Source organism: Grus americana, chromosome 13 (genome assembly GCF_028858705.1).
Source record: "Grus americana isolate bGruAme1 chromosome 13, bGruAme1.mat, whole genome shotgun sequence".
In the NCBI taxonomy this organism is placed as follows: Eukaryota; Metazoa; Chordata; class Aves; order Gruiformes; family Gruidae; genus Grus; species Grus americana.
In genome coordinates this window covers 21,833,989-21,856,983 of record NC_072864.1, presented here as the reverse complement: position 1 = coordinate 21,856,983, position 22,995 = coordinate 21,833,989, and the positions used below count along the sequence as shown (strand labels likewise).

The following is a 22,995-nucleotide window of genomic DNA, read 5'->3' as shown; positions in this document are numbered from 1 at the left end:
CGATGGAATAATTCCTGTTCAGGGTGAGAGAGAACAGCTTCCCAAAATCCTTATGCACAACCTCAGATCTTCTGGAGCTCACAAACACATGGCTGGCACCAAGCTGGAGGCTGGTGACAACGTGACAGAACAAACGCTGCACCAAAACCCTTGCTCCCAGGGGTTGTTACCTGACCAGCTCCCCAGGGTTGTTACATGGCTCCATCCTATCCCATGGGTGTTTCCCCCCAGCATTTCACCTCCCCAAGGTAAACGAGTAACTGACTATTTCAGCTTCTATTTAATATTTTTCCTCCTCCCAGAAGTCTCTTGCCCTCCACCATGAGAACTTCTATCGAAAGCCTGGCCGCACACACCCTCTAGGCTCAGAGACAAACAGGTTAGCAGGAACCCTGGTTTTAGGTTGTTTGGGTTTTTTTCCATCTTGTAAACTTTGAGCCAAGTTTGTGATAGAGGCATTTGACTCATCATTTCTAACATTTTAGACTCCCAACAGTAAAGCACGTTAATGTTGGACTCGTTCTGGCAGTAAATGTAACGTGACTCCTCGGGGCTACTGAGCCTTGCGACTGTTCCAGCAACCATCAAAAGGGAGCTGGAGTTCTGGGAAAAACACCGACTGGCAGCATTTCACCCCGCACGTCCTCCTGCCAGTGGCAGGAGCCCGACAGCGTCATCCACAGGGCCAGGGAACAGCTGGGGTTAGAAGCCATCTGAGCCAGCCACATCCAGCAAACGCTTCGCACAACCTCCCCCTCTGAACCCCTTAAGCCTTCTGCTCGGTGTTCCTGGTTATGGAAGGCGAGGGCACTGCTCCACATCTGATCTCTGCACACTTAAGCTTCAATAACAATTTTTTAAACTGTTTCCTAATTGTCTGCCTGCCCTCCCACCTAGGCTGCCGTACACACGGTACTTTCTGCCAGCCGTTTTACATAGGAGAGTAGAAAGAAAGCTCTCCAAGAAAGCCTTTGCAGGCCTTAGAGAGCATGATGTACTTACACAGGCATCCTGCTGAATGCACTGCAGGATGTGCTTGGCTGGAATCAGGAAGTCTATGAGGTAGCGCAGTCCATCCCCACGGTACGTCTTCTCTACCACATCAAAAACTTGGCACAGAACAGTGGCTGCGGTAGCCTCAAACGGAGGGTAGAGTGCTGATAACGTACTCTGAATGCAACCATCCAGCGACTCCGAGTCCTGCCAAGAGAGAAAGGGTTAGCGGTACCACGGCACGATACGCCCCGGTGCCCTGATGAGCCCTACACCCAGGAGCGCAGCCATCTCCGAATGCAGGAGAAGATCAAAGGAGCAAACTGCCGTCCTTTCTAGCTTCTTTTGGCACTGGCGATTCCAGGTAAACACACGTACACAAAAAAAAACCTCTCCCAAAATGTGAGTGGAGCGCTTACAGAGTGCTGTGCACAGCGGCGAGATTTCCCAGCTTTTGCTTACGCAGCAAGTCCTTCTGACTGCTCTGGGTGGGGCTGCTATTAAACCATTACCGCAGCACGTGAGTGCGTGCGTGCGAGCGTATCATGGGGTGGACAGATCGGCGGGCCCGGTGTTTCGGATACCCACGCCCAGAGATGCCAGCCAGCACTTGGGTACATTAAAGCCCAGCATTATGCTCCTCAGTGGGCTAAGGGAGCTGCAGGGGCAACAGTTGTGCTGAAGCTCCTCAGCCTGCTGCGCTCTGAAGTCCCCATGCAGGAGAAGCTGCCGGAGCTGTCTGGTACTGGGGAAAACCACTCACCACCAGTGCAATTCCTCATTATCCAAAGCTGTTTGCCTCTCATGAAAGGCTCAATCCGGGAGCCAGGTATTTCCTGCAGTGAGAGATGCCTCACAACAGGATCCACAGACTGCGTGTGAACAGGGTTGCCTTTGGTGCCTGAGCACACACATTGATACGTAGGATGCCCATTTCCTGCCAGGGGATCAGAGGCGATGGCTTCCCTACTTTCATTCAGGAGAGCCTGCCAGCCAGAGCCTGCCATTGCATCAGGACCAATTCCAGTGCTAGAGGCCAAATTCTGATCTATTGCATGGGTGTAAATCAAGACAGCTTGCAAAAAAAAAAAAAAAAAAATCTGTACACATCTGCAGAGACAATCAGGGTCCCTCCTTTCCTTTCTATTTCAGAGGGCACCCCTCTGGCTAACTTAAAGCCAGTGGGAGTGAGTTTTGCTACAAAACCAAATGAAAGTTTACTCAGGTGTCTGGCCAGATCCTCATCTGATCTCAATCCACCTCCCTTCACTACAGACAAGGAAATCATTTCAGCCGCTGGCCCAGAAGCCCTACAGCCTCCTGCAGAACAGGAACAGCTGCATGGACATGCCTGAAAACATACCTCAGGTCCCACAGCAAGTTTGGGAGAGAAAGTTAAATAAAAGCAGCACCACAACGGCTTACACTGCCACTGGGGAACAGTAGGATGAAGATACTGGGAGAAAGCAAATCATTTTGCTTCTACCACTCTAAGGAAGCACATGTTCATTGCTCCAGACACCTCCACTGGCCTGAGAAAACACAACAGCCTCAGAGCAAGGCTGAGCAGACCCGCAGCCAGAGCGGAGGTGATGCTCCTCACACAAGCCTTCCCATCTCTCGCAGCTCAACAATCTTTAAATTCCTCCTTTAGAGGGTTGGGTGGTTTAAGCACAATATAAACTCCCTGCTGTGTTGTAAAGCCTTCCTGTAGGACAGCCTGCGGGATTGCACAGGAGACATGAGGACGCCCAGGCAATGCCTGCACAATCCCTGCCTGCACTGAGCTGGCAGAAGGCAGGTGACAGGCAAACCACACGCTGCCCGTGGCACAGCACTGCTTCACATCAGGAGAAACAGCAGAAAAAGTAATGAGCAACAAGCAAGGCTAAATAACAGCAGGCTCCTAAAGTGTTTGCAACTCTTCTGAAAGACCAGCTGCCTCCTGCAATACCCCTCAAGGTCAATGCAACCAGATAAACAGAGGTTAATGAGCTACTTTTCATATTCTTAACTCAAAAAGCGGGAGCCCCATGTGCACAATTCTAAGCGTTGAATGCTAGGAGCATTTAACCCCAGTCCTAAACAGGAGGCAGTGGCTGTTTTAAACAAGCTTCTTTCCACTCAGGAAAGAAAGAATAAAAGCTGAGTTTTTCTATCTATTACTTCAAATGAAAAGCCTGCAAGTTCCCAGGCACTTCCTTCTCTGCAGGAACAGGTCTTCAGAGAAAATCTTCCACTAGATATTGTGGAGGTCAAGAGAAAACTACCAAGAGCTGACAGTCGGCCTGCTTGGTGCAGCAGCCTGCAGCGCTTTGCACAGGTCTGCTCAAGACCATCCCCACTCAGGGTACGAAGGGAGAAAGCAGAGTTCAGGAAATACAGGAAGAGAAAGCAGACCGATAGGAACCATACAGACCCAAGATGACAGCCTAAATAAGAAATGTTCCCTTCACACGGTATCCTGGACCTGCTAAAAAGGGCATGGAAGGGGCTGTAGGGTAAACAATTTCCGTCTCACCCTCCACAGCCCACAGGTTCAAAATCTCAGTCAAAACCAGCTGGGAGGGGGAGTCCGTGCTGTCTTCAGCCCCATACCTCTTCCCCTGCTTGAGCAAAATTCTTTCAGATATCAACTCCCCCAAAATGAAGTTTGTTACATTTTCTATTGCAAATAAAACAAAGAAGTCAAAATATTTGCCCATGAGTCAGTGCATTGCTCTAAGGTTCTCACACCATTCCTGCTGCCTTAGCAAAAGCCCTCACAAGACAATTATTAACGTTGGCACCGAATCAAAAATCCTTTATATGGTTAAAATAAACCAAGTCTTATATTATCCTTCCTTTAGTAAAATACAGAATAACCATAGCCTGTAGCCATCGCAGAGTTCAGTGCTAACAGTGCACTCCTTAGCTCAGGGGCTTTACCTCTCTGGCTACACTACACCACAGAGCCATGATAGCTGTGCAGGCTTTGAAGGGACAGAGAAAAGCTTTCAACCCCTACCATTTGGTAAAAGAGGAGATATTTTCACCAATTTCTCTGCTAATTCCATATGAAAAGCCCCCAGCAGAGGAGCAAATTCATACATCCCATCATACTGCATGTAACTGTAGCACCAGCATCTTTTGGCAGCTGCAGAACAAGGATGCACACAGCCTTCCTGGCCCTCCACGTGCCGCAGAATAACAGAGGCAATAGTGCTTTTCAGTGCTCCCACCCACCCAGGGGTGGGTCCTGCTGGGTCGGAGGGTGAAATACGGCAGAGCTTGGAGCCTGCAACAGATTCGCCTCCAATCGTGGTCTCACTAAACCAACTCACGATCCTAGGGATGGGGCTGCTTGTTTGTGCTAATTAACTTCTCAGATTGCAGGGTGGCCTGAGGAAAGGGCCTCAGCAAGGGCTGCAAGAGGCCGCGTGGTCCTGCTGTTTAATGCTGGGGCGCAGATGGCCACCCTGACACATCTAGCCCATGGGCAGTGCCTGCTGCCACATGTGAGGACAAGCCATGATTTGGAGGCACAGGGAACTCACATGAGCCAGCTCGAGACAGCAAGATAAGGGGGTAGCATCCTGCACTCCAGAGGCTGCTAAACCTGGAGTCTAGAGCCCATCCCACCTACACGCCACATCCCTTATCCCAAGCAGGCAATGCAACCCCCAGCAGGCACAAGACAAACCTCTGCAACCCAGTATGAGGGGACAGTGCCCAGAGAGGAGGGGAACAAGCCAAACCTAGCAAGGATCCAAGGAGAAGGTGCTCCTGTCCCGGCACACTTCCACTTCAGCCCACGCCTGCCTGCACAGCCGGCCCACAGCAGCGCCCGAGAGCTGGCAGAGCCTGGCACGGAAGCCTCCCAGAGAAAGCAGCCCCATCCAGGGAATGCAAGTCTCAGGCTTCCCTGCCTCCAACAGTATTGCCACATCTCCCTCACAGGAAAGGCCTTGGACACTTGCTGCTTTTCAGGCACCCAGCACAAAGGCAAACAGGAGTGCTTTCCAATCAAGCCAGAGAGCATCTCCCCAAGCAAAATGTGTCTTGGGACTCAAATGCTTCTTTGTCAATAGCACAGGAGAACTGTGAACTCCAGCTCACTACCACACGCTCACCACACCTCCTGAAAGAGAAACATGCTTTTAAAATAACTCCTCTATAAATCAAGGCGCTAAATAAAACCCAGGTTAAGGTCACGTCTGGCCATACCAGCTTTCACTGTTCCTCAGCTTGGAGCCAGCTGCTGGTGCAAGGCTGGAGCACAGTGAGGGAAGAGGAAAGTAGTACATGGGGGTGGGATGAGCTTTGCGGGCAGAGCCGTGTGATGGAAACAACCCAGCCAGTCCCACCCAGGAGGGCAGGGAGAACACAGGAGGTCTTCACAACTGGCAGAGGGCTTGGGTCTGAATGGGGGCAGAAATGAGTGGGGTGTCCCCCCACCCTGCCCCACCAATATAATGGGAGCCACAGATGCTGTGAAGTGAATAGAAGGATAAAGACTGCTGTGGCAAAGCTCTGCTGCTCAGCCCTAAGAGCCCTTCTCCCCAAAGTGCAGCAAGAACCAGAAGTTAGGGGAGAAATGAGGTTATGAGTGCCTGGGCAGAAGCCCCAAAACCAAGACTAACAAGCAGGCAGCAGCAGAAGAGCCCAGGATCAGTTACAGCCCTGCTCAGGGGACATGTTTACCTCTCCTGGTGCAAGCAGCCACTGCAGAATAGGAGGGGAGACTGCCAAGAGGCACCTGGAGTAAGCTGGAGCTTCTTGGACTTTTCTAGGTGCACCAATGGAATTTTCAGCCTACCTTTGTGGGCATGGAGAGAGCTACGGAGCAGCTCCAGCCACTGGGAACACCTGCCATGCTACATTTCTTTCTGACTCAGGACTCAACTTCTTCCTCTTTGGGACCTGCTGCTGACCAGTTAAGGCTGAACACTGGAAAGCCTCCTTCGGGTTTGGAGAACAAGAAGTCAGCCTGCCCAGGGAGCACAGAGACCCCCAGGGCTACACACCTTGTGCAGCATCAGAATACCTGCACTCTCCCAGCAAGCGCCTGGGACAGTAACCCAAGTGGCATGGGACGACAGAGGTCGGTGCAAGGAAGAACTGCAACACTGCTGGACCCACCTGGGCCCACAAAGCCTTGGCAGCATTTTCCCTACAACTCACCCAGACACCTTGCTGAGAAGTCAGCATCTTGGCTCAAGAATTTTGTCTATCAAAAAGTTGATTCTTGGTCAAGTAGAACATGAAGAGGCACAGGTCTTCCCTGCTGACAGCCCAGCTGCTGTCTGAAGACTCCTAAAAACCATCAGTGTGGTGAGGCCAGGCTCTTTGACTAACCCAGGACTTATGGCAGACAACGGTCCTTTCTAGCTGGCTAGACTGGCCCATATAACACGCTGAGAATTCATCTTGCAGCAGGAATTTAGCTAAAGACTCTGCAGCTCTGCTCTGAGAAACCCAGACCCCCATCCGAGCCGCCAAAGACTGAAACTACATATCCCACCGTGCCCCAGTTAAATCCAGCACTTGCTGTGGCTTGGCAGAGTAAGGAGCATAGCTGGGCGGCGGAGCAGAGCCCAGAGAGGCTGCGAGCACAGCGAGCAATGCCCATGGTACGCCCAGCTCTGAGTCACCAAGCGTCTCGGCTCCCGCTCAGCAAGGAGGCCTTGCCAGGAGCTCCCGCAACTTTGCCCTCCTTCTGCCGGCTGCCCGGAGCCTGGCCACGTCCTGCACGCACCAATTTTGTCCCATCTTGCCCAGGTACCAACGAACAGAGTGAAGGTAGGACAGGGGAGACCAGAGTCTGCAAAGGTGAGGAGAGACGACCCAACCCTCCCACACCCCAGAACGCAGAAAAAAACCCCAGCAAATCTGGGAAGAGGCAGAGCCCCGAGCAGCGCAGCGCCTGCCCGTGGCCCCCAGCCAGCTCTGGGACTGGGGGAAAAGGAGCACACAGCAGGCGCTGAGCAGGGCTGGGTTAGCTGGTCCCTCCGCCAGCAAAGGCTGCCATGCTGCGCCGCTTGGCTAGGGCTGCTCAGCTCTCAGCTGACGTGAGAAACCTCATTTCCAGTAAAAACAGACCTCTGGGCTTTCCACGAAGCATTTCCACTGTCTGACACAAAGCTGAAAGCCAGGCTGCTTTGCCTTTAAAATCGAGACATTTCTCCGTTCAAAAAGGTCCTTGGCTAAAAACAAGGCTTGTTTTTCTGACAAAATTTGAGATTTCCCACTCCATTTCTGCAGAGAGGAGAACCCTCCCAGCCCCATTTCCTGAGCTGCTCTAATCACAGCGGCAATGAGTTCAAGAGAGAAAAATCTTCCCAGAGCAAGTGCCAGCTCCCCCCCTCTGCTGCTCGCTCTGAGGCTCAGAGGGAGGCTGGGAAGAGGGCGCCTGCCTTCGGCACCCTGCCTGCCTCTGGATGTTTTCGCTAAAATAATGTACTATTAAGTGGTGCAGCTATAGAGGTAGGCATTCACATTGCTGTAATTACACCACCTTCCTGTGAGATAACCAGCAATGGCTCTACCTGCTCTTTGGGCTATTGTTTCAGGCTTTTCAGGGAATAAGTACAGCACCCAGTTCCACTTGGGAGGAAAGCGTTTGCAGTCTCACCCAGGCTGGCTTCGCTCATGGGCTGTACCTCCAAAAGCGAGCTGCCTCCTGCATGCCACCAGTCCATGGCTGTAGCCCAGCTCGGCTCCTGTGCCGCCGGGGCATGCAGGACGGCTCCGCAGCCTGTGGATAAACCAGCTCCTACAGCCTTACAGGGAGTGGTGCTCCGCAGACGGAGCTCGAAGAATCATTTCCAGATGCCTCCCTCTGTTCCCCCGGCCCTTCTCCGGGTTGACGCGGCTGCGGCAGCCAAAGCAGCTCCTACTGGGCAGTGCGCAGGATTATCATTCCAGGCACTGCAGGAAAACAAGCGCTTGGAAGCGATTAACTCATGATCTCTCATTTAATTGAACAAAGGCAAAAATGATGTATTTGCTTTTCAACTCTGAGGTCCCGCTTCTGCGTATGCTGTAGGTCTGGGCGTGCTCAGCCGGTGAAAGGCAGGCCCAAAAGCTGGGCGATCCCCCCACCAGCCCAGGGCTGGTTTGTTTTCACTCAAGGGGGACATCCCAGATTGCTTCAAAAGCGAAGTGTCACCTCCTGCGAGCCTTGAAGCTGGTGCACGGCTATACCAAGGCTGTCCCTGTGCTGGGGAAAGAGGCAGGCAGTAGCCCTGTGGCAGAGAAGAGGATGGAGGCAATCTGGTACAGGCAGCCACATCCCTGGCTCCATACCACGCATCAGGTGGCCAAATGCAGACGTTGGCATATGGCAACACAACCAACAGTCACCTGGGCCTGCTCCCAGCCTGAGACCCCTGCAGCCCAGCAGGATGTTTACATGGCTCCGATACAACAGAAGCAGCAAACCTGCTCTTAACGTACCCAAACCCCAGTATTCATCCTTACCAAAGACATATCCTGGTGCAGTTCTTTGGGGAGGAAAACCTGTGCATCTGGAGAAGCAGAGCTTTCCCCAGCCCTACACTTACACGTGCCCCCAGGGGAAGCTGGATGCATGCAACTGCTTGCACAGCAAGCTCTCTGCTGTTCGACCATCTCCAGACCTGCCTGGGGAGCAAGCGTGACCAACCGCTGCTCCCCAAAGGAAATGGCATCATGTGCCTTCAGACACAGCAGTCCAGCACCTCTTCCCACCAGAGCTCTATGTTCACATTACTCCTCTCCACCCTTTAGGTTTTCATACTCCAGCTTCTCTGGAGCAGGGCCTGTGACTTTCTCCTGTGTCTGTGCAACACCCAACACATCAGAAAAGCTGCTGACAACTGCCAAACAGATTAAAGAGGCCAAAGTGGGGATGAAACACTGACCCACAATCCAAGAAAGTCATCTTATAGCCAGAGAGGAGCAGAACTGGGAAATGGAGATAAGCCTTTCCTCACAGGGATGTGTCCCGCTTGCAGCTGAGCTCTCAATGAACTGAGCAGGAGGTAGGTCTTATCCAGAGCAAGAAACGAGCCCTACCACCAAAGACCTGTTACTTTCTATTAGCAATAGATCAAGGAGATGACATAGGTGTTTAAAGGGCAGCTGAGAGAACAGACCAAAGCCCTGTCCTTAAACAGACATCTTCCAGCTGAAACAAGGGCTTGCAAGTGGATGAGAGGAGCTATGCATAAACCACCACCCTACAGCTGGAGACCAGCTTATTTTGGTTTAGTTTAATCAAGGGATTAAGTCCTTAATCTGAAATAACTGTCTAAGCGCAGATTTTTTTTAAAATATCATTGGCATAGATCTAACCATGCAATTAATTAACAAAGCTGTACTCTGTGTGATGCAAAGCTTTGGGTACTTTTAAAACATCCTTTCCAGCAACAGAATCGTGCTGGAAGAGCGTGAGCACGTGGTGGTTGTGGTTTCCCTGCCCAGCGTTAGCTGCAGACACCTCCCCACCTCCTTGAGACCCCCCAGGGCAGAGCTGTGCCCCTCATCACTCCCACCACCAGGTTGCACAGGCTGCCCTGGCTCGGACACCATATGCCATGGTCCAGCCAGGGATCTCCACATTCAAAGCATCACATTCCTACCGCAGGCTCGGACAAGGCTCGCTACGTCCCATCATATATCACAGACAGAGCCAAGAATTTCCCAGGCCACTGCTACACAAGACAAGTCCTGGGACATTAGAGCACACTCCCTTTCTTTACAGGGTTCTTCTTGCAAATGCACTAAAAATCTTTCTCTTTGCTAGCCAACCGAAGAAATTGCTTGAGCTCATTCATCTAATTACTAGTTACAGCATTTGCTCCACTCTCGACTTCAGGCATTTGAGGAGATTTGACAGGCATCCATCTCACAAACCAACATGAGCGGTAGCATCTTGTACCCCTTGCTATTTGTGCCTAACACCTACCAAATAACAGGGCACTCTAGGCAGATGAAAGATTTGTTTCTACCAGCCAGCTACAAAATACCCTGGGTAAGTTCTTAGCCAAGCAGGTCAGCTCATTTTAACACCTTTTAGTCAGAGGCATCAGGCCATAGCCAACACCTTGTGTTCAGACACCCATCTGGGGGCATCTTACAACAGATGGGCAGCCTCCTGCGCTCCAAGAGAAAATGATAATCCTTCAGCAGGACAGCTGACGAGTGCCAGAAACGATCTTCACAGGGTCAGCATTTAGATTATTACTTATGTGCCAGCATTGCACACGTTCTGAGAGCATGTTTAGATCCCGCTCCTTCCTCTGCAAGGTACATGAGCTGCTGGACAGACTCCTGAGGGCGCTGGTGGGGTTGCTGTCTCTTGCAACCTCCATAATTTGAGGGTGGGCACTGCTAAGAAAAGATCATGTTTTAGTTAAAAAAGAGCTCCCAGACTCAATGTGGGAGTGAGGTAACACTCTATGGTCCAAGTATCCCATAACAGATGAGCCATAGTTCCTTTTGGCCTTAAGCACTCTTTATCACCATGTGCTCATGAAGTACAAGTCCTGCTACAGCAACAGGGAACAGAAACTGCTCTGAAGCAAAGTAACGATTCCAGGAGAAGCTGGCCGATCGGATCAGAAAACAACAAATGCACAAGGACCCTTCCTTGAAAGACCACATCCCCACATGTCTTTGATGTTAAAAGCAGCTGGCAGCAGGTGCCAGCGTACACCTCACCTCTGAGGAAGAGGCTGTGAGGAAGGATGAGCCAGAAGGACAGAGCAGGCAGCACAGAGATGGCCATGGCTATGCCAGCTCAGCCCCAGGCCACCACAAGAAGCGTCAGCCTGTGCCCAGCAACAGAGAAGCGTTCCTGGTCACAGGGAGCCAGATTTGCTCCAAGACTCTCCGAGCTTGCTGGGGAACAGACACAAGCATGCCCAAGCTCTCCCTCCCTTGAGCAGCCAAGCCTGGGACTTACAGTTGGATGGAAACATTTCCCCTATATTCAGACACAGCACTAAATGCACGCCTCCCAGAAAGCTAAGTAAATCAGTCATAAATTCAGGGCATTGCTTTTACTAAACTCCTGAGTTAGAAAGGAGTAAACACAGGCTTTTAAAGCTACTCTCTTTATAGCTTTTTTTTTTTTTTCCCCAAACAGAAAACAGTCTCACGTGTCCCATTATTTCCATACATATCAAAGGAGGGTGGAGATTTAACTAGCAATTTCTAAAAGACATCTTTGTGCACAGAAGGGATGTATGCCAAAACGTGGGTGGTTATAAGCCCAAACACAAAGGAGAATACATCCACAGGCATTTTCCCCCTTGATCCATTAACGGGTCTGCATACCAGCCTCCTGAGCGTATAAGAAGGACCTTGTTCAAAAGGTAAATGTATTCAGAAAGATGACAACAGACAGCAAATAATCCACATCCTTTAACCGTGTCGGAGGCTCAGCAGCACTAGGTTTTTGTTGGGAGTCACTGAGATTTGACAGGCAGCCTCAGGGAAGGTATCTTCCTGATGGAACCTGCTCAGGAAGCCTCGCAACTCTGTCTCCTGCAAACACTGCCACACCTAATGCAGGCTCTGAAGCTCAAGGTGGACACCTAGCTAAGATCACCAGAACTCCTGCAGCTTTCCCTCCCAGCACCATGCAAACCACCATCCAGCCACAGCATTGCATCCCATTGGGGGTGACCATAAGGCCCCCCTCTACCACATCCACTGACATCCAAGAGGAGCATGTGCAAGTCTTTGGCTGGTCCCTGTTGCCCGTCAGCTGAGCCACCTGATTCCATTCAAATCAGTAGCTGGTTGCACCAGCTGGAGCAAGAGTTCATCCTGGGCATCCCAGACTGACAGCGGGATGGTAAATTTGAGCAGAAAGAAAGACTTTCAGATTCATTCTGTGCTGCTTTGATCTTGGAAGTTTCAGCTTGGTGCCCAGTGATGCAAAAAAATAGGATACGTATGAAATCAGCCAGGAGCACTTGCCACAAGAAAGGACCCATATTTTCATTCATTTTTTAATGAAAGACTTGGCCGGCCAACAGAGATGAAGCGCTCTGTGCAGCAGAGAGGTATTAGCATGGTCAAACCTTCAGAGTCTACCAGGGCACATCCGTTCACTTCCCCGAGTTGCAAGCCAGGTATCACAAGTGGTGTAAAAAGTACAGAGCATCCTACCACCAGAAGCAGGCAGCTTATCCTACCAGGCTATCCTTGCTTTTTATTGCTCTTCAGTCAGCAACATGACCGATCCTGGTGCTACTACTCACTTTTTCAGACTTTGGCTACATTAAGCTCTGCAGGATAGGAACAGGGAGGTCCCAGATGGGTAGAGAACCAGGAACAGGAAAAAAAAGGTGCTCTGATATTGAGTGTCCACAGGTGGGATGAGTTTATAGCTTCTGCAGAAGACACCTTGACTGTTTTAACAGAGATTTTTCAGCACTTTAGTACTAAAAAGTCCTGTAGTCCCCATGTCTGACTGCCGCCCACACTCAGCACTGATGCTCAGGTTTAGGCTGCCCATAGTCTGTAAGATGGTTCAGTGTTACACAGCTCAGTTGCAGACAGGGTTATGCATGAGGTGAAAACTAGAAAATTAGGCCCTGGGAGCTGAGAGGCCATGACTGCGCTCTAGTATTTAGAGGCAGACATGCTGGCTGGCTATCTTTTCTGAAGTGACCAGCAGCAAGATGCTCACAAGGCTCTTGCATTGCGGTTTCTTCTGCCAACTTCCCACCAAGGAGCAGGGTGCACTGAGCAAGGTGTCCCTCAAGGCTGAGCGCACACAGGGTTAGATGGCCAGTGGCATGGCCAGAGGTGGTTTTGCTGCAGGATGCCTGTTTTCAGAAAATAAGTGCCAACACCCAGTGTACTTTCCTCCTTGGACACCTGCCACATCTCACCATAAACACTCGCTGTCTTGCATTCCCACCCGGGACTAGAACACCTTTGGTGGTTGGTGGGCAGAGACACATGGATGCAGCTGGCCCGTTCCCTGCCTTTAGCCATTATTTTCATTGCTACAATGAACAGCACATTCACCTGCCCAGTGTTTTTGGAAAGAAGCTGGACAAAATGCATAAGTTGTCATCCTTGTTACCCCAGAGAAGATGCTTTCAAACCACTTCCACGTGCTCAGTATTACGTCTCTGAGCTTTGTCTGTGTTCCAACATCTTGCTCATGGCTTTGGCACAGAAATAAAGAAAGAAGATCCCCAATGCTTAAAGCTCTCTGTGATTCCCAGACTCATTTCCTTCCCACCCCAGGAGAAGACATAACTGGAGGATAGAAGAAAGGCTATAGTTTCTGGTGAAACCCATCCTCTCTCCTGCCAGCACAGAGGTGCCACCTGAACTTCTCTGCAGGAAGACACCAGTGTTTGCACATCTTGTGATACACACAGGCTCTGCTCTACACGTCCGCACGATGACTGGAGACTGGGAGCATACCATCATATAAGAGGAGTAGCCCAGGCAAGTCCAAGGTGCACAGTTGCGGGAGCCTCGCTGAATTCACGTGCTGGGTCCACAGTGCCCCAGCTACCACTGAAGAGCAGCAGCAATCACCCCAGCAAGGGTGGAAAAGCAGCTCTAAGCTCCCTGGCCAGCCACTGCAGCTTGAGCGACTTCCCAAAGAGGAGGCTGTCCCTCACAACATGGGGACAGAGGCTGGGAACCAGACCCCCGCACCATGCAGTGGAGGAGCAGGGCTATCGCTTGCTTTGCCTCCAACCAACCCACCCAAGAGCACAGGGTTTTGCACTTGCTTGGGTGGAAATTGTTCCCTCAGGTGGGGCACACTGGTTTGGCCAGATGCCCTGGCCATCTCCTGTGCTCTATCCAGCAGCAGGCACCAGGCAAGGTGAAGCCTGCTCCCTCTCCCATGGAGGAGAAATCCCCACCAGGGAAGAAGGGCAGATCCCCAGCCGCAAAAGCCACAATGGGACAGGCAGGGAAGAGAGCGCCCAGCCAGGCTCCTGCCTTGCTTGCACCACGGGGTTTCATAGCTGCAAAAGTCAGTTCTGGTGGAAGTGGGCTACTTTGGCCTAAGGTATCTTACGCATTTGGTGCTTTAGGCACCCTCCAGCTGCCAAACCCTACGCACCCATAGACACACCACACCATCCCTAACACTGAAACATGAGACACCCCATGAAGAGGAATCACCTGCCTGACGCAGAACAGGGCAGCCAGCAGTTGCACAGTGTCAGACTCCCATCAGGAGCCAGGCTTCCGAGAGTCCTGCAGACTGCCAGAGGCCATGGGGAAGTCTCATGCAGGCCAGACTGACCCACACTGACTTGGATCCAAATCTTTTGCCTGCAGGGTTTTGTCAATTCACCAGGACACCAAAAACTCAAGTCAAACAGAACAGCTTGGAGCTACAGTCACAACTCAGCCACTCACAGATCACACCTCCCGAACGGCAGATTGGTGTACCACAGCACTGAGAACGGACACCCGCCACAGAGCACAGGTGACCACGGTGTGGCCAGCACCCACTGCCAGGTCTGTGGCAGCTTGGCCTCTGGTTCCTGCTCCTTGCAGCTGCCAAGCCTGAACTCAGCACCAGAGAGGCACACAATGCCTCCTCAGCAGTGATACACAGTCCCTGCATGCCCACAACTCACCATGGCACCCGGACTGGCCACGGCACTGCTCTGCGCAAAGGCCCCTGCTTCAGACAGCTTTTACATCACACATTAGAACAAGGTGAAGGACCTGAACTGAGGATGAAGCACTCGGGAATCAGAAAGTCACCTCCAGTTTGCAGGAGCAGAGCAGCAGCAGCCAGTCTCTGCTGCAGGCCTCCCAGAGCAGAGCCCTGCTTCAGCCCCTATGGGAATATGCAGCCCAAGGGCCTGCAAGGAATGGCACCCATCCTGAACAGCCCCGAACAGCACTCTCCTTTGATTTTAACTTCATACAATAACCAGCATAGACCAAAAATTGCTGAGAATACACTAGGCATGGGATGAGGGAAAGAGCTTTCCTCACTGGGGTGGGGAAGTGGAAGAAGTGAGATGCCTGCAGGCCTCCACAGCAGGATGGGAGAGGAGAGCACACCACGGCTCTGACATAGCCACGTGAGGGTACAGAGGGCCACGGGGTCCTCGGCAGAGAAGCTGGGGGGTGGCAAAGAGAAGAGACATGGGTCCATGAGCTTAGCTCAGGTTGCATAAGCCAAAAGTTGGGCAACTTTTCCTTCAATGAAAGCCAAGCTCCTCCAAGCTCAGAAACTGAACTTTTAAGAAAAAACAAGTCACTGCCAGGCAGAGCCGCAATACAAGCTAAGCTGCTTGTACCCCTCACAGACTTTTTTCCCCTCTGCTGTGGAGAAACAGCCCGTGACACAGCAGGACACATCCAGGAGATTTAGGGCTGCTGGGCCCATAGATCCCAGCCTGAGCCCAGGAACAAACCATCAGAAGTCAGACTGGTGCTCAGGAGGATCTTGCCACAAGGCTAGTGATCCTTCCAGCCTCTGCTGCCCCAGGGCTGAGCACCTCTGTTTGCAGGGCAGCGCCAGTGTGGCTGGGCTGAGGACTGCCCTGCAGCCATTCCCAGGGAGATGGGGTGTTCTGCCCCACTGGGCTCACTAGTCTCTTCCCCCCCAAAACAAGGATCCCCATGTGCAGAACTTGACACTGAAAGGGATGGATCCCTGCCCAGCTCTGGGGGTTTCTCCAAACCCCTGGCTGCCCACCTTGAGCAGAAGAAAAGAAGCAGACACTCTCCCTTTCCCCGGGCTCTGCTAGGTGACAGTGCCCACAGCCCAGGAGCAAGACTGGCATTGAGCGAGGGTAGGAGGAGAGTCCAGCATCTGGGCAGCCCAAAAGAAAGGGCCCTGCCTGATCTGCCCCATCCCAGCCCCTTGCTCCAGAGCTGTACCCCGATAGGCACCCTGCAGGGTGCCTGTGCCAACAAGAGCCCTGTGTCCCTACAGTCACCATCCGGGGCTGGCACCTGAGGGTACAGTGTGCCACCCAAGTAACGGGAAGTGCCAGAAGAGCCGTTTCCCACTCCCGGCATTACTGCCGTGCGCTGGCTCCAGGCAGACTGCCCTGACAGCAGCTCCATCCCGCGCAGCCCTGCTCCTGCACAGGGCGAGAGCCCTTCGCAGAGATTTCCTTACCATGTTCCCGGCCTCCTTTATTCCCCCTCAATTCCAAAGGCAGAGTTTTTTCTCTTTTTCCTCCATGTGTGCGACGGGGCGTCTCCTCTCCCCTCCGACGTGAACCACCGAAGCACTTTGAGTTCTGGACTGTAATCCAAGCCCTCACCGCCCCCAGCACAGCTCCAACTAATCTAACTCATGACACTACCGGGGCTGAGCAGGGGACCTCGAAGGTTTCTCTGACAGCCAACTCCAGCGCTAACAGCGGAGGGGCATAGTGAGCACAGGGTGCCGCCGATCCCCAGCCCTGCGGGGACCTTACGGACACAGGCAGAGCCAGCAACGCTCACAGGCTGCTTGTTACGGCATCGTTGCTATCTGCGTCCCTGGCCGTCTGCACAGACCTGCTTAATGCAGATGCTCCGTGGCAGGGAGCTGCCTTCGCCCGGGAAGATCTGAATAGCTGCTAGAGGAGAGCAAGCCCACGGCAGGCATCCCGAGAAGGTCTCCAGCTTCCCAGAGAGGTTTCCAGCAAAATCTTCCCCCCCTGCCTCTTCTTGGCTTGCTGTTCTCTAAGTCCAGAGAAGTTTTGCTGCTCCACAAGATCCTGAGGCAATGCTGCAGGTTAAGGAAAATGCTGAGAAATACAAAAAGAGTGCTCTGAAATACTGTTTTTCTAACTTCTAGAAGGAAAACAGAGAGGCAGTGACCGCTTCAGGCAACAGCAACAAACTGCATTGGTATCAGGCAAGAGATGTGGAGACCTCACCCCCTCCCAAAGGAGGAAGTAATTTAACATGGCAAGTTTCTCCACTCCTCCATTAATTGTTTAAGATGGCCAGGGGCCAAAACACTGCCCGAGCAGTGGGAGCAGTGGGGAAGGTCACCAAACAGGCAGGCAGCAGCCTACAGAAGTGACAACGGGAAAGGGCAGAGCCACAGAGGCGGAGAGGGAGGGGAGAGGCAGGTGCCGCAGGGCATCCCAGGATCTGCTGACACACAAAGGCTTTGTGTAACGGGAAGCGGGGCGGGAAGTGACACACAGACGAAGCCCCGGAGCCCTGGACATGAGGTGCAGAGCCTGGCAGCAGGGCTTGGGACCAGGAGCTGCCTCCCCAGCCTTGGCCAAGCAGCGCATGGTCTCAGTGGCTTTGGTGAGGACTGACCCTCCACCAAGGAGGCCATGGTGCTGGTACCTGGCTGCTGTCCCCCCTTCTGGGGGAGGTCACACAAACCAATCCATCCCAAAAGGAAGGGTGACTCAGGCAGGACATGAGGACCTACAACAGGAGGGAAGACATCCCTGCAGGGACAAGCTCAGTAGAGGAACACAGGGTACTTGCCTGCTGAAGCTATGGCAACTGCTACCAAACCCCTTTGCTGCCTTGGCTCAAGGGGCAGGCCCCTACAGCCTCCCCAAGCCCTGCTCCCCAGGGCCCACGGCAGAGCCCACACAGGCTGGTCCAGCTCAAGAACACATTCAGATACTCCTCTCCCAGGGAGGACTGCCAACAGTTGGCCCTAAAACCCATTGCACATGATGGCCTCATGGCATGTTTTCAGACATAACCAGAAAACAAGGGTTCAAGCAGTCCCAAAGCTGACCATTCAATATGCCAGCTGCTTGATGCATTGCATTTCCTACAGGCAGCAAGGATGGATGACAGTCCCTGCAGGGTTGCAGTTTGCTTTCCTTAAGCAGAAAGAGATGTCCTCCAAAAAGGGGATGCAACACTGACAGCAGACCAGAGCTGAGCAGCTGCCTCACTGCTCAGTGCTTGTCTTTCAAACAGTCCTTGCTGGCAGAGGCTCCCCACAGCCTCTAACAGCCAGGCACCTTCTCCCTCCAGTGCACCATAGCAGTGAGGACCTCCAGCCCATCTCAGGTGAGAACAGCTGACGATCCCAAGCTGGGTGAAGAAGACCATCCCTGCCAGTGCAAAGGGTATTAACAACCCAGCACTGGCACTGCCTAATTGTCATCTGCAACAGCTAAAGGAATTTGTGATCTTGTCTGCGGATGCAGGAGAGCCTTTCTTTCCCCCTCATATTCGCAGCAGGAGGATAAGGAACCTGGCATACTTCCCCAGCAGAGCCTCCGACCACAGATTTCACTGTCTGCACAAGGCCACATTTGCAAAGTAGCTTTGCCCTTCATCTATTCCCCAAACACATCTCCCAGCCCACAAATGTGGCTACACCCCTGCAACATCCTCCCATGGGTGCTGGGAGTCTCCCTCCAAGAAAGGGAGCAGAGAGCAATGTCCCTCCGGTGCATGCATGGCACGCAGCTGACTGCGACAAGCCTCATGCTATTAGAGGGGCTGAGCTATTTCTGTTGGAGGCACGGCCTCTGCCCTCCCTGTAAAAGGAGTTAGAAGAGATCCACCACGCCTCTCATGCCCAGATGTTTTATGGAAATCTCCTTGCTATTTCTTCAACTGCAGCAATACCTGCAGGCTTCCTCTCAGGAGGCCATGGGTGCCCAGGGCTAACCTATCTGCTTCCATGGAACTATTTTTATCCAGCAAACAGGCCTCTGCAATTACCCTGGGGTCTGCAGGGGACCAGCCTCTGAGTAGAGATCTGAAGCCTCCACGCAGTCTGGCTGCCAGCAGCCTGGGTACCAAGACTGAGCTCTTCGGGGCTACTCCAGCAGCGGGCCAAAGCCCCAACCAGTTGTATAAAGCCTGTTCAAAAATCTGCTGCGGGGCTGAAAGGGGTCCCACAGGCTACCTCACTTTTTGAAACAGAAACACATACTCCCCAGACACAGAGGGCAATGCAGACCCAGGTGGGGTTGGGGCTACCCAAGAGCCCATGGGGATGAAGGAAGGGGACAGAGCTGAGAACCTGCTCTCATGCTGTTACTGACCCGGTCAGGTCTCCTGCACCCAGACCTCTGGCAGCAGCTCCAGGATGAAAACAGCTTTCAGCTTTCCTCATTCCTTCAGGTGGCTTGTGCAGGCCTGGGAGCTCAAGGTTGCCTTCTCCTTAAGCTCCAAGTTAGCAGGTAAGACACTGTCAAACCACCTAATTCCAGCTCTTTGAGGGCCAGAAAGAGAAAAGCAGCACTTTCAGGGGCTGGTGTAGGAGCTTGCGGAACCCCATAAACAGATGAGGAGGGCACCATGTAAGCACACAGAGCCCATATCTGGTTTCTATCCCATTTTCCACCTCTGTAACCAGGGACAGAGCCAGGTGCTCCCCAGATCATACATGCAACACTCGCTATCCAGGTCCTACTCAAACTATATAATCATTAACACACACTGTTTGCAATGCAGCTCAGTTTTGGACATGACAACTGCAAGCTCTCCACAAGTTCCCAAACCACCACCACACAGGACGATGCAGGAAAGTCAACTGCTGTAGGTATTTATTTATAGAAGCAGAGGGGAATAGGTTGTCTAACACAAAAGCAGCTTAGAGCCCAACCTCACACCTCCTCCCTTTTCTCCACTGCGCTCAAAGCTCCTTCCCCCATCAAGGATTTCCAGGCTCAAGAGCCCAAGTTCAGCTCACCCCCATCCAGTCGGAGGCAGTGACGCGATTTCCTATGCCATGGCACCGCGCTAAGGGGAACATCGCACTGCTGTTTACTCATGGCTGGATCCTAATATAGCGTGCTTTTTTTTTTTTTTTAAATTGCAAAGTGGTCTTTCCCTCTTCTCCTGCATTGTAGATCCATTTCCCGCACAAGCACATGGGAGACAGCTGTAGCCAGCACTTCAGTGGGTGTTAAAAAGCCCCTCTTGACTGAGGCTGACAACAATACCGCACTTGTTCCCCAACACAGTCTCGCACTGTCTCCTCGCAGGAGCAGCTCCTTGCTCTTGCGCAGGGCCTGCGCTTTCCTCAGGGTTGGTTTAATTGCTGAAGTCACTGCAAAAGGCTGCTGTCATCCAACTCTGCTGGCAGAGATCTGGGTGCTCCAGCTTCCCATCCAGCAGACCCAGGTCCTTTGCATGGACCGATGGAACTGCTTTGGTACCTGCCTGCGGCAGCAGCTGAGTACTGCTAAGCACAACCTGTCCCAGAGGTGAAATATGGCAAAAGGCAGCCAACACTGACATCATGAAGGATGGGGAGCCAAACTTTGAAGGCTGTGGGGCCTCCTCAGAGTTGAAAGAGGAGGTGGTGGGAGAAGGGTCAGTGCACTAACTGTTACGAAACTTCAGGGGTTGTAATTTCAGACCCATACCTCTTTTCCCCCCTTCCCCTTTGTTGGGCCTGGTTTCTGGAGCAGCAGTATTTCTGACGTGCCTGCTGAAGCAGTACCACAACCTAGAGCCCTGTAAGAGCTGTGAGAGAGCGCAGGCAGAGGTAGGAGGCAGGCAAGGGACCTCTGCCTTTGAGTCAACACTAGCAGAGTTCTGCTTATTTTCAGTTGTACAAATCAAGGAAAGCTTTTATGCATAGGACTCAGCTGTGCTGGAAGAAACACAGGACAGCTGTTTTAGATGCCAGATAAGGACATCTTCTGACCTAGGGGAAGTTGTGCAATATGCGTGCTCGCTAGACTACTGCACTACAGCAGCCAACAGCTCTTAGGAAAACACCCCCACGCGCTCCATGTTAGCTTAGCATGGTCACTGGTGTAGCCCTCAGCATGGCATAGGGAGCTTCCTATCTCCATAGGGACTTCCAAGGGAAAGGAGAGTCTGGGAGCAGGCTGTGGCAGAACAGTGTTCCATGACCTCCAGCCCCTGCTAACCCACTGATCAGTGGATGCCTCTGAATCTGCTTCTAGGCATCTCCTCATCACCAGACAGGGGCTCTCCGCCAGCTCCCACGTTCACGGCTATGCAGATGTCCCATAAACTGTGCCCTGAAAGTACAGGTTCAGGAAAGGTTCATTATGGTCCTGCCAAGCTACCCACTGTGAACCCCACTCCCCTTCCACTTGGCAGCCTATAAAAACAAGGGAAGCCACCAAGAAGCAGCATTAGACCCCACTCAACACAAACAGGTACCTTAAGACCAGTGATAGATGTTTGCTTGAAACAGATTTCAACAAATAAAAGCAACAAATGCTGCAGCAAGTAGAGTTGTAAGCAGCCCTTTGTACCAACAACGTTTCAGGAAAGTACTAGTTCTCTTCCCATTAGTGAGACAAGAGGGGGTTCTATGCGGTTTAATAATACTTAAACCTTTATTTCAGATCACAAGTAAAGCAGGCCTTGGCTTCACAAAAGCACATCTTGGTTTAACTAATTAATTTGATAATCCCCTATTTGCAATCCTCAGGAGACATTCAGCTTCTAAAGCAAGTAATTACCACTAAGTGGCAACCTCTTTGTGAGGCCCAGTCTGATTAGGGAAAAAATTTCTTAAGCCAGAAATATAATCGTGGTGTGATTTCCCAGAAGGACTGGAGGAGAGACTACATAACAACAGCTGGTCACGCTCACCATTTGAGGGAACAAGAGCAACTCAATTACTAGGTCTCCAGCCACACTTCAAGATGTTGTTCAGTGCCACGTACAAACCTGGTGTGCAGTTAACCATCAGGAGGCTTTTACAGGAGATGTTTTATAGGTACAGAAGCCAGGAACGTCCCACTTAGGGCTCTCGAACGGGCCACAGGGTGGGGGGAAATAAAAAACAAATAAAAAAATCACATGCCACAGCAACACATGCAAGTTCACAGCGTGCAGTTCCACAGGGAAGCAATCCAAGCAGGGGTATGCCAGCCTTAAAGCTTCTCCGCACAGATAGGAAGGCACACCTTGATGACACACAGCATCTTCCCCAGACAAGCCAGTTAGGCTGAATACATACAGAGCACTTGCTAGTCTAATGCCTGCTCCAGGCATCCCCAAATGCCCAGGGTCTCGGCTCAGCAACATCCCAGCACTAGCATCAATCACTGCCAGAGCCCACAGGAAAAAGTCCTGCTCCTGCATACACCCAGGACACCTGTCTCGGGCTGAGCAGCTTTGGGCTCCTTTAACTTTGAGCTGTTCTTGTTGGGGGACACAGAGACCTGTAGGACACAGAGCCAGGCAGGGACACGCCTCTGTGGACACAGACCCAGTTAGGAAAGCTGAAATCCTTTAAGAGGAGCTGCTTGTTTGTCTCCCCGGAGTTCAGGCACTGCCTCCCTTTCCTGAGGACAAAGTGCTCTTGGCTGAGAAATTCATCTGTGGTTTCAGGACTGCTGCCTCAAAACTCACCACCGTCTCTGGTTAGAGAAGGACAGATTGGCTTTCTCTGAAGAACAGCCTAAAACTGACCTGTCTCTCTCCAGATCCCACATATTTAATGGCATAAGACAGTCATCTGTTTACCTTCCCCACTGGCAGTGATGTTGCATGCTATTTAGTTCCTGCAGCACATGTTTACTGTACTCTCCAAGACAACACGTTCACCTCCTAGCTAGACATGCCAGCGGGCACCTACGCCCTTCCTGCCCCAGCCTGGCAGCCACCGCCCCAGCCCCTCTCCCACAGGCACAGGAGACACAGAGCACAGGGTCTCCCAGCTACCACAAAAGCCATCCTCAGTCACAGCTGCCAGGGCTGTCTGCTCTTTCCAGCTCTGCTTGGCAGAGCAAAGTTGCAAGGACAGACAGACACCCCCCTGGACATCCTCCATGCCTCTGCACCACCAGGAACCCCACACTTGCATCCCTTCACTCTGCTCCAGGAGCTGTGACCCCCAGGATTGCTATTCCCCCTGGGTACACGTTCTGCCAAGCCCCCATCCAGCCCCCCCAGCCCCTCACAAACCCCCTACTTACAGCCAGCACTTGCAGAGCCTGCACCCAGCAGATCCCAGCAGATCCTGCAAACCATTCTCCCATAGCAGAGCCTCTCCAGAGAGAAGGAAAGCTCTCACCTGCCTGCAGTTTGCTCCTCCAGATCAGGCAGGCAAAGAAGCAGCTGGGTTAGCTCAGCACTCTCTAGGGCAGA

The 22,995-nt window shown here is 52.2% G+C and overlaps 1 protein-coding gene across 2 annotated transcripts in view; it reads right to left on the bottom strand.

Annotated features, from left to right (window-relative positions):
• PLEKHG4 (pleckstrin homology and RhoGEF domain containing G4) overlaps window positions 1–22,949 on the bottom strand; it is a 91,069-nt gene extending 68,120 nt beyond the window's left edge. Inside the window, exons 1-2 of one of the 2 annotated variants that reach the window (XM_054840769.1) lie at window positions 22,824–22,949; window positions 1,003–1,200 (exon numbers count right to left, since the gene is read on the bottom strand). In XM_054840769.1, the coding sequence (XP_054696744.1) occupies window positions 1,003–1,200; window positions 22,824–22,886 (261 nt within the window). In that variant the 5' untranslated portion in view covers window positions 22,887–22,949. The remainder of the gene's footprint in view (window positions 1–1,002; window positions 1,201–22,823) is intronic. The other variant, XM_054840768.1, reaches the window with a different exon arrangement.
• Window positions 22,950–22,995: the final 46 nt, after the last annotated feature.